Source organism: Eulemur rufifrons, chromosome 29 (assembly GCF_041146395.1).
Source record: "Eulemur rufifrons isolate Redbay chromosome 29, OSU_ERuf_1, whole genome shotgun sequence".
NCBI lineage: Eukaryota > Metazoa > Chordata > Mammalia > Primates > Lemuridae > Eulemur > Eulemur rufifrons.
This window is the reverse complement of record NC_091011.1, coordinates 19,528,437-19,540,545: the sequence shown is the minus strand read 5'-3', so window position 1 is coordinate 19,540,545 and position 12,109 is coordinate 19,528,437. Positions and strand designations below refer to the sequence as shown.

Genomic DNA, 12,109 nt, shown 5'->3' with positions numbered 1-12,109 from the left:
AAAATTGTCTCCTTATTGAGGGCCTCTTTCACCTCTCTGGGACGCTCTATGGTGACCTTGCTCCAGCTTGGGGGTGGGAGGGCTGTGGGCATACTGAACCCGAGTATGAATTTGTGTGTGTGTGTATGTGCATGTGTCAGAAAATTTAAATGCATGAAGGTATTTAACAAAGAATGTTATTTCATATCAGTGTGTGAATCCATAATCATAAACCATCTAAGATGAAAAGATGACTAGATATTTATCATTGTCTGAAACTGAAGTTTAGATTTGTTCTTTCTTAAGTGGTGAGAAAGTAATACCCAGAGAAAATCCCCTGTCATGGCGAGTAGATGCTCTGATCAATTCAGGGAGCAGAGTGTGGAAAGTGCTGGGAGGAGTGGGATTGAACCCCAGCCTCGTGGATGATCTGAGAGCTTGGCCTCACAACCCAAGTTTTCTACTGTGAATGTTCACATTGTGACTCTCCCCGGTCACATGCAGACGAGGTTCTGGTGAGGCGCTGCAACATGGGGCAGGCCAGACGGCTCCCTACCCACCACTTCCCTTTCTCTCCACATCTCTCACTCACCACTCCTTCTCTCACCTGGTTTCAGGTAGTAAGAGTAAGAGGTAGAAAAAAGAGCAATAGAGCCACTTATTAAAGAGGTAAGCCACAAACTTTGCCTCTGTTTACCTTTTTGGTTTCTCTCTCTCTCTCTCTCAAGGTAAAATCGTCTGATACAAAAAAAAAAAAAGGAATTTAGAGAAACATTGACAAACTCCCTCTAAAAGTAATCAGAAACAGCCACCTTTCCCGTCCTGACTAGGTTACAACATTGGTAAAATTTGTACACTGGACACCAACTCCCTTGATGGTATTCGGATTCATCTCCAATTGAAAAGCAGTCATTTGCCTTTTTAGATTTGTTTTGCCTTCACTGGTAAGAAGTTAGTCAGAAGGCAAGACTCTGGAGGCCTGAGGTTGTTGAGTTTTCTATTTTATACTTGGAGGGTAAGCCCACCCTAGCAAATGCAAAGTTATTTCAAAACTCAAAGCCATGTGATACCGTTGCACCATAGCACCCTGCTATTTTGCAGTGTAACCTACATTCATTCATATGTTCATACCTTCAGGCTGTGTGCATTTTCTGTTTCTAGCATAATGGCTTTTAAAAATTAAAGACATAAATTATCCCTTAATAGAGAAGCAGCACAGTCATAAAGCTCCCCCAAATTGGCATAATAAAATATTGTTAGTAGACCCCAGAGGGCACAGACAATCCCTAAAGAATAAACAAACTATTGAGTAGGGAATAGAAACACCGCCCAGTAAGCAACTGCTCTGTGCTGATCTTCAAACAATCAGCTCCCGGATCTAAGCAATAACAACGAAGGCAGCAACAACAAACTGCTATAAGACAGGTGCTCACTCTGTCTTATATGCTTTGCATGTATTACTTCAAAACATCATTTTTGAAGGAGATACCTTTAATATCTCTGTTTTGCAGATGATAAAATTTTAATGTTAATTTCCCAGCTAGTAAATGGTAGAGCAGGAAGTCAAACCCAGTCTTAATTTATACACTAATATTTTGAACTTGATCCCCTGAGCACCCAATATAGTGTAGGACACCTTAAAAAGAATTCAGAAAATGTTGATCGATTTGGGGGGGATAATTCAGCCACATTATAGGAAGAGTTAATAGTAAAAGTGACCCAAAGGGAGCACCAATCACCCTACCTTTAAAATTTTCCTATGTTCTAACCAGTTATTTTCCACATTATTCCTCTGTGCAGCATTTACTGATTACCTACTATGTGCCAGGCACTGTGCTGGGTGGAAAACAAAAACCAATAAGACACAAATCCTGCATTTAAGTAATTCACAGGTCAATAAGGGACTCAAAAAAGCAGACAGATCATTTTTAAACTATCAAACCATGTGACAAGTGAAGTGGAATTAGCAGACCACAGAGGGGAGGGTCAGGACAGGACAAAGGGGAGGGGAGGACAGGTAAGACCTTAGCAGGCTGAGGGGAAGGGGTGAACACAGGCAGGAAATAGAGTTGTTGGAAATTTCAAGCAGTTCATGATCACTGAAGCAAAAAGTGTGATGTTGGGAGGGTCAGCGGTCCCAGAGAGGAGGCAGGATACAAAGCACAGAAAGCCTCCTAGAGCACTGGCGGAGGGAGCTGACTCAAGCAATGGCAGAGATGAGTGGGTGAGGGAGGGAGGAGCTAGGAAGGGTGCTATCCACTGAGATCATCACAACTAAAAGTGTAGTTCATGTCCCTGAGTTCTCTTGCTGTCTCTCATTTTCTGTTAAAACTCATGTAAATTTCATGGCAAATATTATAATGTCATAGCCAGCAGATGGCACTACGTATACATAAAATGAACATTTTGCACACTAACTTTTTTAGTAGGCATTTCCTCCTACTTATTTTAAAAGTAATTTAGTCTTTATAATAGAGTAAATCATTTGATTAAGTATGAGGAATATGTAAGAGCTATAGCACATATCAAGATTGTTTTGCTTTTTGTGATCTTATAAAAGGAGTCTAATATAGCCAATGTTCATTTAAAATAACTGGGATTGGTTAGAATTATTTCATGACCAAATTTCCGTGTTTAACTCTTCATAGAAATGTACAGTGTATTACATACTGTGCCTCAAAGATCTGAATGCTCAGCCTCTACTGTTCTCAAGGGACTTTTTTTCATTCTAGGGACTCTAAGATTTGACTAGAGTCTGGGACTGTGAGACAGGATAAGCATCTCATAGGCATTCGGTCCTCTCGTCTGACAGTGAGTACTTTCCAGCCTCAAAGGGATTCTCTCGGGAGATACTAAGGTTGTAAAATTAATAATTGCCTTGGTGGCACCATTTCTGGGTGGCGAATTTCCAGGAAAATTCATGGAAAATTAGGATGGGTGAAGGGGTAAAATTAGGAATGCATAAGAGCTGTTAAAGATAGAGGAGGGGGAAGCAGGATTGGGTGGGGAGAGCCTTCAGGCTGTCGGGCTGATCTGGTACCTGTGACAGGAGGAACAAGCAGGGAGAAGCTCCCGCTGCAGAGACGAGGCCTGGGCTTACTCGGAGAGCAGCTTCAAAGCAAAAGTGGGCTGCTTGACGAGTCCAGCGTTGGGCAATACCCTGCTTTGCTCAGTCATTGTCTAGGCACTGTCTGGGAAGAGTGGGACCTGGGCGAGAATGCTGTGACAGAGGCTGGTGGTGCTGCACTCCCCAGAGCTGGACAGCAAGTCCTTTCTCAGAGGAGGTTCCCAGGGGGTGGTGCACTTTTGTGCCTGCCACACCATCCTAAAGAAATAACTCTTATGGTTACGATTCCCTTTGTATTCCTTAGGTCTCTGATGAAGCTGTGGGAATAGGCTCTATCTTTTCCAGCAGCTGAGGTGCTACAGAAGCTAATTACTAGGTTCTTGTGTATAATTCAATCCAGTACATTCCATGAAGTGGCTTTGCAGCTTCATCTGAATAATCTCAATATCTATATCTGACTTATATGTAGCTCTTGGATGAAATTTTTAAAAGTCAAGTCCATTGTCTATGTGTTCAAAGGATAGAAATGAATTTTAATTTCAGGCAAGCATAATAAGAAAGTCATTATGGGCAAAAGCTCCTTTAACATAATTCAAAGTCAAGTATAAAGGATCTTACTATTTGCTCTTTCAGACTGTTAATATATCTCAGTGCTTTTTTTAACATCCAATTCAAAGATGACCCACGTCTTAGGTGGTACTAAAATGGATCACACGTGTTGCACTTGATGCCTTTCCACAGGGAATATCTTGTTCGATCTTAATGCTTCTGTCAGGTAGGTATTATAGCCAATGTACAGATAAAGAGCGGATCCCGAGAGCTAACTGAGTAGAGAGTAAGGGCTTGTACTCTCCTCCCACTCCAGAGCCCAAATCTTCCTTTCCACTCTGCTACCCGCTTGATCTGCTTCTGTCTCTCCAGCTGATGGTATGTTCCTCCACGTGCATGTGCTTCCACTGAACCAAAACGCAGTTCCTTGCTGGCGCTATATGCCTTAATGGTCCTATGCTGTTGCACATGCCATTCTCGGTCCCTGGAATGATGCCTGCCCCATTTATTATACTTGGTTACTTCCTACCTTCCCTTTAAGATACGAATCTAGCAGCCTCTAAACAGTCTGAGATGAAATGGTCTGCTCAAGTGTCCTGCTGTGCCCAGCGCAGATTATAAAGTGATCATCACCCACTAGCTTCTAAGCTAGTGAATATTTGAGAATAGAGAATGCCTTTAAAGAGTAAATGGACTGGCTGGGCATGGTGGCTCACACCTGTAATCTCAGTGCTTTGGGAGGCTGAGGTGGGAAGATTGCTTGAGGCCAGGAGTTCCAGACCAGCCTGGGCAACATAGCAAGACCCCATGTCTCTACAAAATAAATATTAGCAGGCATGGTAACATGTCCTTGTAGTCCCAGCTACTTGGGAGGCTAAGACAGGAGGATTCCTTCAGCCCAGAAGTTGGAGGTTACAGTGAAGCTACGATTGTGCCACTACACTCCAGTCTAGGCAACAGAGTGAGACCTTGTCTTTTTTTTTTTTTAAAAAAAGAAAAGAAAAAAACGTATATGGACAGACTCTTGCATATTGTATCCATACAGTTTGCAGACAATGTATGTTGAATACAACAAAGAAAGACTTTAAAAGTTGCAGGGTATAAAAAGTGGTATTAACTATCAAATATTAATACTTGATTTTATTTCATTTCAAAGAAAAGCAATGTTTTTCCTATTGAATGTTACCAAAACCTATGTTAGAAATATTTTTTGAAAAAAGTCCCTTTTGGATCATGTGCAAAGTAGGTACATTTTTGTATTTTTTCCAATCTTTGTAGTTAACCACAGGAAGAGATGAAAAATAGTAATTTAACCCAATTAAAGAGAAACAGGGATACTAATTTGAAGTTCTGATCAATGTACAGCTGAAAACTGGGTAGTAAAAATCTTGATTTTTTTAAAAAATTAAAACATCTAATTTGTATTTTTCCTACACAGTATATGATACAATATGGGTGTTGAAATACAAGGGCCATCAAAACCACTGATGAGCTGGGTTGCAAAAACAGCATTCTCATCATATGAAGGCCATTTTAAGGCCACGAAGAAACCCCATAATATTGCACATCTTGATTTATACAAAAAATCAAGTAACTGCTGTGAATTGCAATGTAATTTCTATGAATGTCTTTTTTCAAAATCCTGTGAACCACAATCTAAAAATTTTTAAGAAGGTGTACTACTCCTGAAAGTTCATATATTTATTATCCTGGATTTTCCAACTCTTCCTTAATTAACATGAATTACTTTCATAGACAAAAATTTAAATAAGAAAACAACATACAAAATAATCAAATTACTCTTTCTAGTTTGTTCTGTTCAGTAAAGGTATAGTCACAGCGTCTGCTATTTGAAAAAAACAAAGTAATATATTGCACAAATGGAAACTCAATACAATTTACAATCTGAGAATTTGCTTGAATAGCTGGATCTCAGTCGTCAGAACAACTCTTGATGCTGTTTAAGCACCCAGAGCTACTTAAAGAGAATGTGAGGTTTTAAGAAACACAGATGTGGTAAAACAATACTTTGAAGAGTATAAAATATAATATTATAAATTGTCCATTTTAAAGAATTATAAAATGAACACATATACGTAGCACCAAAGTTAAAAAATGAAATAGTAATATGGAAGCACCCAGGGCCTCTCCTGCACTGCATTCTCTCCTGGAAGTGATCACCAGCCTATGTTTTGAACTAATTTTGCCTATGCTTTCATTGTCTTGCCACATTGTATCTCCTATAAATATTGCTTTGTGTTCAGGCTATATATAAATGGCATATCTATTTACATACATATATACCCCCTTTGAATACTTAGTTTTTTATCCTTAACCTTATACTTGAGATTGGTTCCTGTTGATACTAGTGAGTGTAGATCACTTTCACTCCTTTATAATATTCCACTATATAGAAATACTTCATTTAATATATTCTGTTGTGACTTGTTGGGTTATTTTCAGCTTTTTTTTTTTCAGGTACAAATAATATTTTCATGAACATTCTCATATTAATAATTGGTTTCTCTAGTATATTTGTACAAACATTTCTTTAGGCTGGAATTTTTGGTTGTGGGACTACATACCTTAAAATTTATTAGGCAATAACAAGTTATTTTCCAAGGTGGCTGTACCAGTTTATACTCTTGCTATAATTTCATGGGAGTTCTTATCGCTCCCTGTCCTCACCAATTCTTATTATCAGACTTGTAAATTTTGCCATGTGGTTTTAATTTGCGTTTCTCTATTTTCTTCCAAAAGTTTTAGAGTTCTGCCAGTTTAAGTCCTTGACCCATCTTAATTTGATTTTTGTGCAAGAAGTTATATACCTACTTGCTCTTTTGAAAATTTCCTTATATTTCTCATAGCTAAAATTATTTTCTAATAGAGATTTTTTTCTCCCTTATCTCTATCCCCACCACTTATGAGGAGACTCAGTGTATTAATCAAAGAATAGAAACACATACAGAGCTCCAGAGAAGTACACATTCTAAATAAAAAGAATATAGTGAATTTTTACTGGACATGGAATAATGCAAATTAAAATAATAATGAATATTTTGAACCTCACAATTAGCAAAAAGTATTTTTAATAAGGCTAACTAACCTCAGAGTGTTGTAAAATGAGGACTGTCACACATACACAACTAACTTTTGGTGGTGCATACAATCCTTTTGCAAAGGTAATTTTAGCAAACGGCATTGAAGGCTTTAAGGGTGTCCACATTCTTTTAATGATATTTAACTTTATGAAATCTATCCTATGGAAATAATTTTGAAATCATAAAAAAAATCTTAATGCACTAAGATGTGAATTGTAGTGTTCTATATATACATACACATAATAACAAAAATGAAAATAGCTTAACAGTGGTTAAAGATACACACACAAAATGGGATATTACATAGCCACTAAAGTTGCCTATAACAACATATTTCCATATTTATTATGTCAAGAATAAAACAAAACAGCTTAAAGCTATGTTAAAAGAAGAAAATAAGCAAAAAATACATGGCTAAGAGAAAGTCTGGAAGAAAACAATGAAATGTTAATGGTGTCTATGAATATTTTCCCGTGTACTTTCAAATTGCCTGTTTTTTTCAAAACTAATTTTCCATAATGAGTTCGTATTGCTTGTATAATAGAAACATATACAATATAAACATGTTTATTATTAAAATAAAAAATATTCAACTCTTTTGGATGTGTTGTCTATAAGCTGCAAAAGGGTAGCACACACATATTTACTGCAGCTCTGCATCAGCCTCTGACAACCGGATGATGGGAGGGTTGCTGCAGCTCGTGGGCCACTTGTGTCTCGCCATGGTTTCAGATCCATGTGCAAAAATATAATCACAGGAAACCATTTGTAGGCAAGAAGCCAATAGAATAGAAAAAGTAAGCTGTTGTCCAGTATTCCTATTTGTTGACACCAAATAAAGGAAGGACTATTTGGAATTCTGAAATTAGCTAACTTCACCCTGTAACATAATTATTACTGAAATGGTTATTTAGTGGGCTAGGGGAGAGGGAGGAGAAAAACTACTGTTTGTTGAGTGCCTTTATGTGCCAAGCACTTTGACACATTATTTCACTAATACTCATAATGACCCTGCCAAGTAGGTATTGTGAGTTTTGATTTCCAAGTTAAGAAATTGAAGCTCATAGAGTTAAGTGACATGGGAAACTTAAGCACCATGCCTGGTATACTGTAAGTGCTCAATAAATATTTTTTGAATGGATAGTAGGTATATATGGTATGGAAGAACCAGGAATCAAACTTAGATTCATCTCACTACAAAGCCCATACTATTTTCATCACAGTACAGTGCCATCTGTGTGAGACTCTACAGAACTATTTGAAAATAGGTAAGAAAAATCACTGCCATCGTAAACATGGCTATTAAATCTGGCAACCTATGATTTCTCCCTTCATATTAAAACTATTTCAATTTCAAATGTATGCTTGGTAAAAGATATGAAAAGACAGAAAACACACACAGGATCTTCAATGGCTTTTAAATTATTTAACATACTTAGCACATGAAAATAACAGAAATCCATCTGAAAACATGTATATGGCACATTTTATTAGTTAATACAGCTCATCCCCTTTTTGTTGAATTCTGCCAACTTCTTTAAAATGTTTCCTATGAACCATTATCTGAAAAGTGTAATCAACATTAGGTGTTATGTCTCTTTTTCATCTTTGCCCCATACTTACATTGAAACGATTATTTGAAAATGCTAAAATAAATAAAATGTGGTATGCTTTCTTAGCTGTTTTGTATCCTGCATCAAAATAATTTACAACCATAAAAGTTGAAAATAATTTTATTGGTTCTCCTATACATAAATCCACATAACCAATAGAATGCTCCTTTTTAAAAAAAGTTCTGCCAACTTCCTTAAAATATTTCCTGTGAAAACATCACCCAAAATGTGTTATTTTAATTTTTTATGAATATTAGGTGTTATGCTTATTTTCTTTCTTAGGCCCTAACCTTTACTCCACACTTACACCAAAACAAATTATTTGAATATGCTAAAATAAATAAAATGTGACATGCTTTCTTAGTTTTATATATTTTAATAAAATGTTTACAACTATAATTGAAAAATAATTTTATTGTTGTCTATCTACTATAAGTGAACTAATAATCTCTGGAATTAAGTCATTTTGTTATCTCAAATATAAAGGGCCAAAAATTTAAGGGAATTATAAAAACTCCAAGATGACTACTTTAAAGTAGATGCACATTAAAATATTATAGAACTTGCATATTTAATATTTATCAAACAGAGAAAAAGATTGTTTATCTTTGCAGTTGGAAATTATATCTTCAAGAAAACTTTTTACCACTTTTCAAAGCATTATTGTTTGGTAGGTTGTATTGAAGGAGAAGATTTGTAAAACAATGACCTTCCTCATCTAAAACCAAAACCAAATGAGGACTTAAAAATATGTTACTACAAAAGATGGTGACCAGAAATAAGGACCATGTCCAATAAGCTACAGGGCCCTTCATTTAAGATCTAGGATCTGAAAATCTTATTTGATAAATTTAACTGGATTTTCTTTTATGATTGTGTTTAACCCCCAAATTTGGTTGTATACCATAGCAATTTTAATTTTACCTGGATATTAAAAGAAAAACCACTGGATTCCAAAGGCAGATCAATACCCTATTGAACTTAGATTGAGAACTAATCAGTGGAATATACTTATCTGGTTGGGTAAATACATTTCAAGAGATTCCAAACATTACAAAACAAGATGTTTTTAGAAATACTAAAGTTATCAAAGCTATAAAATATCTTTCTTATGGGCTAGTTAAGAAAAAAACACCTTAATAGACACATGGTTACAAATTTCTTCATGGAGGTAAAGAGGTTGCGACCAGTATCAGGATCTTAAAGCAGTGTTGTTTCAGAGCCTAAGTTATTCTACTCTCAGTGGTGTAAAGAGTTTGAGCTGGTACACCCTGATACTAGAGAAAATCTACAGCAGTGCACCTAGTTGGATTAAAAAAAAAACTTAACCTTGATTTATTAAAATTCATTGTTCTTTTACATTACATTTTTCTTTAAAATTCTAAGATGGGCATTTGTTTATGCAAGCATGGAATAAGCTTTATAAGGCTGATGTTTCAATGAAAAACAATTAATCTACCTTTAGTAATTGGAAAAATTTTAAATCATTTTTATTTTCTTATATTTAAGCATCCCTTATTAAAGCCTGAGATTTTTATTAATGCAAATAAGGCAAAAAGTGATTGTTTTTGACACACTTCACTGTACCACAGTGTAATCGATAGTCTCAATCTCAGTTGACCTTCAATACTCTGTACATACTATTCTGAAATACTGTGGTGAAGTAAGGCCGTGCATCCTTGAGCAAGATGCTACATAAGGGAGCATTAGCTGCATTGGACGGGTCTTCCACATCCCAGATTTCAAGCATACTGCAACCGGGCCTAAAAAAAGATAGACATATATATGTATAAAAATGTATTCATATCTAGAGGAGAGACATAAATTATAAACTATCTCCTAGATTTTCAGAGACTAATTTATTTAATAAATTAAATATTTTAAAGTATTTCAAAAATCATAAGTTCAACATTTAGAAATAAAAGCATTAAGTATGTTGCATTTTTATGTCCTATTTAGCCAAATAATGAGACATCCTAAAATAAAGGCTCAACATACATTCATAAATATATACTTAAAAATTCACCTTCAAAATGAAATATAAATATTTTACAAGTGAAATCACCATCCAAACATAAAGTCCATTTATAGTGGAATGAGGCAAATTAAAGGAAAGCTGATCAAATTCCTGATGAATTTCATATTGTTGAGCATAAATTGCCTTGGATTAGCATGAAAACATAGTCCGAGTCAGGGAAAGGAGGCTCTTAAGCCAATTTGTTTTCCTCACCCCTTTCTGGTTTAGGGTGGCTGCTATTAGTAGGCTAAAGGAGACAATATTACTCACTACAGAGTAACCCTGCATGAAAGTCATTAAGGGAAAGGAGTGAGGCAGAATTGGTTTCTTTCTTATTCTCTCTCTCTCTCTCACTCAGGCTGTTCTCGTGGTTTCTAATTTTTTTAACATCTATATTGAAGCATAATTTATATGCAATAAAATTCACCCATTTTATGTGTAAAGTTTGTTAAGTACGGGCAAATGTGTATAGATGTGTAAACAAACACTACCACAATCATAATGCAGAAAATTTCCATCATCCCAGCAAGTTCCCATGTGCCGTTCTATAGTTAACACCCTCCCCAAAACATGGCCCCAGGCAACTACTGATCTTTCTGCACTATAGTTTTGTCTTTTCTAGAATTTCACATAAATACATTATGTAGTCTTTTAATTTTTGGCTTCTTTACCTGAGCTTGTCTTTGATATTCATACCTCAGATGTTGTAGTTCTTCTGTTTCTAACTGTAGTTCAGTAGTTCCTTACTTTTTATTGCTAAACAGTATTTCATTGTGTGGAGATAACACAATTTATCCATGTGTAAGTTAATAGACATTTGAGATGTTTTGAGTTTTTGGTGGTAATGAGCAATGCTGCATTGAACAATCATGGACAAGGCTTTGTGTGGACATACGCTATCATTTCTCTTAGGAGCACATATGGGAATGGAATTGCTGGATTGTGTGGTAAGTGTGTACTTAACTTTATAAGCAACTTCAAAACTGTTTTCCAAAGTAGATGCACCATTTTCCATTTCCACCAAAAATGTATGAGAGTTTAAGTTGTTCTTTATCCTCAGAAACACTTGGTATTATCAGTTTTTGTAATTTTAGTCAGGCTAGTGTGGGTATGATTCATTCAAAATATTTTCTTTGGGGGAATGTCTATTCATTAGTTTGCCAAATTTTGTGTTGTTTCTTATTTATTGAGGTCTGAGTTCTTTACATATTCTGAATAAAAGTCCTTGTCAGACTTTTTAGCAGATTTATCAAGGCATAACTGCTCAATAACTACTCAACAAACTACACATATTTAGTACACACTCTGATGCATTTTAACGTATGTATACATCAGTGAAACCACAGCCACAATAAAAATCATGAACATATCCATCTCTTCCAAAAGTTTACTTCTGCCCTTTTGTAATCCTATTCTCTTGTCCCAGCCAACTCCCCTCCTCAGGCTATTCATTTGCCTTCTGTCACTATAGATTTATGTGCATTTTCTGTAATTATTGGATATTTTCTTTTTTGTCTGGCTTCCTCAGTAGAATTATTTTGAGATTCATCCATATTGTGTGTATCAATAGTTAATTCTTTCCTTTTGGTATTATTAAATTGACTGGATATTACACAATAGTGTGTTTGCTTATCCATTCATCTGTTGATGAATATTTGGGTCATTTCTAGTTTTTGGTTATTACAAAAAATAAGGTACTATGAACATTTGGGTACAATTATTGGTATGGATGTATACTTTCTTTTATCTTATGTAAATACATATAGTAGGTGCATGTTTCACT

The 12,109-nt window shown here is 35.6% G+C and overlaps 1 protein-coding gene across 1 annotated transcript in view; it reads right to left on the bottom strand.

Moving 5' to 3' along the window:
* Window positions 1-9,921: 9,921 nt before the first annotated feature.
* The window catches only part of DPY19L2 (dpy-19 like 2), a 132,914-nt gene continuing 130,726 nt past the window's right edge, over window positions 9,922-12,109 (bottom strand). The window contains exon 22 of the mRNA XM_069461860.1: window positions 9,922-10,072. Coding sequence (XP_069317961.1) covers window positions 9,922-10,072 — 151 coding nt within the window. The remainder of the gene's footprint in view (window positions 10,073-12,109) is intronic.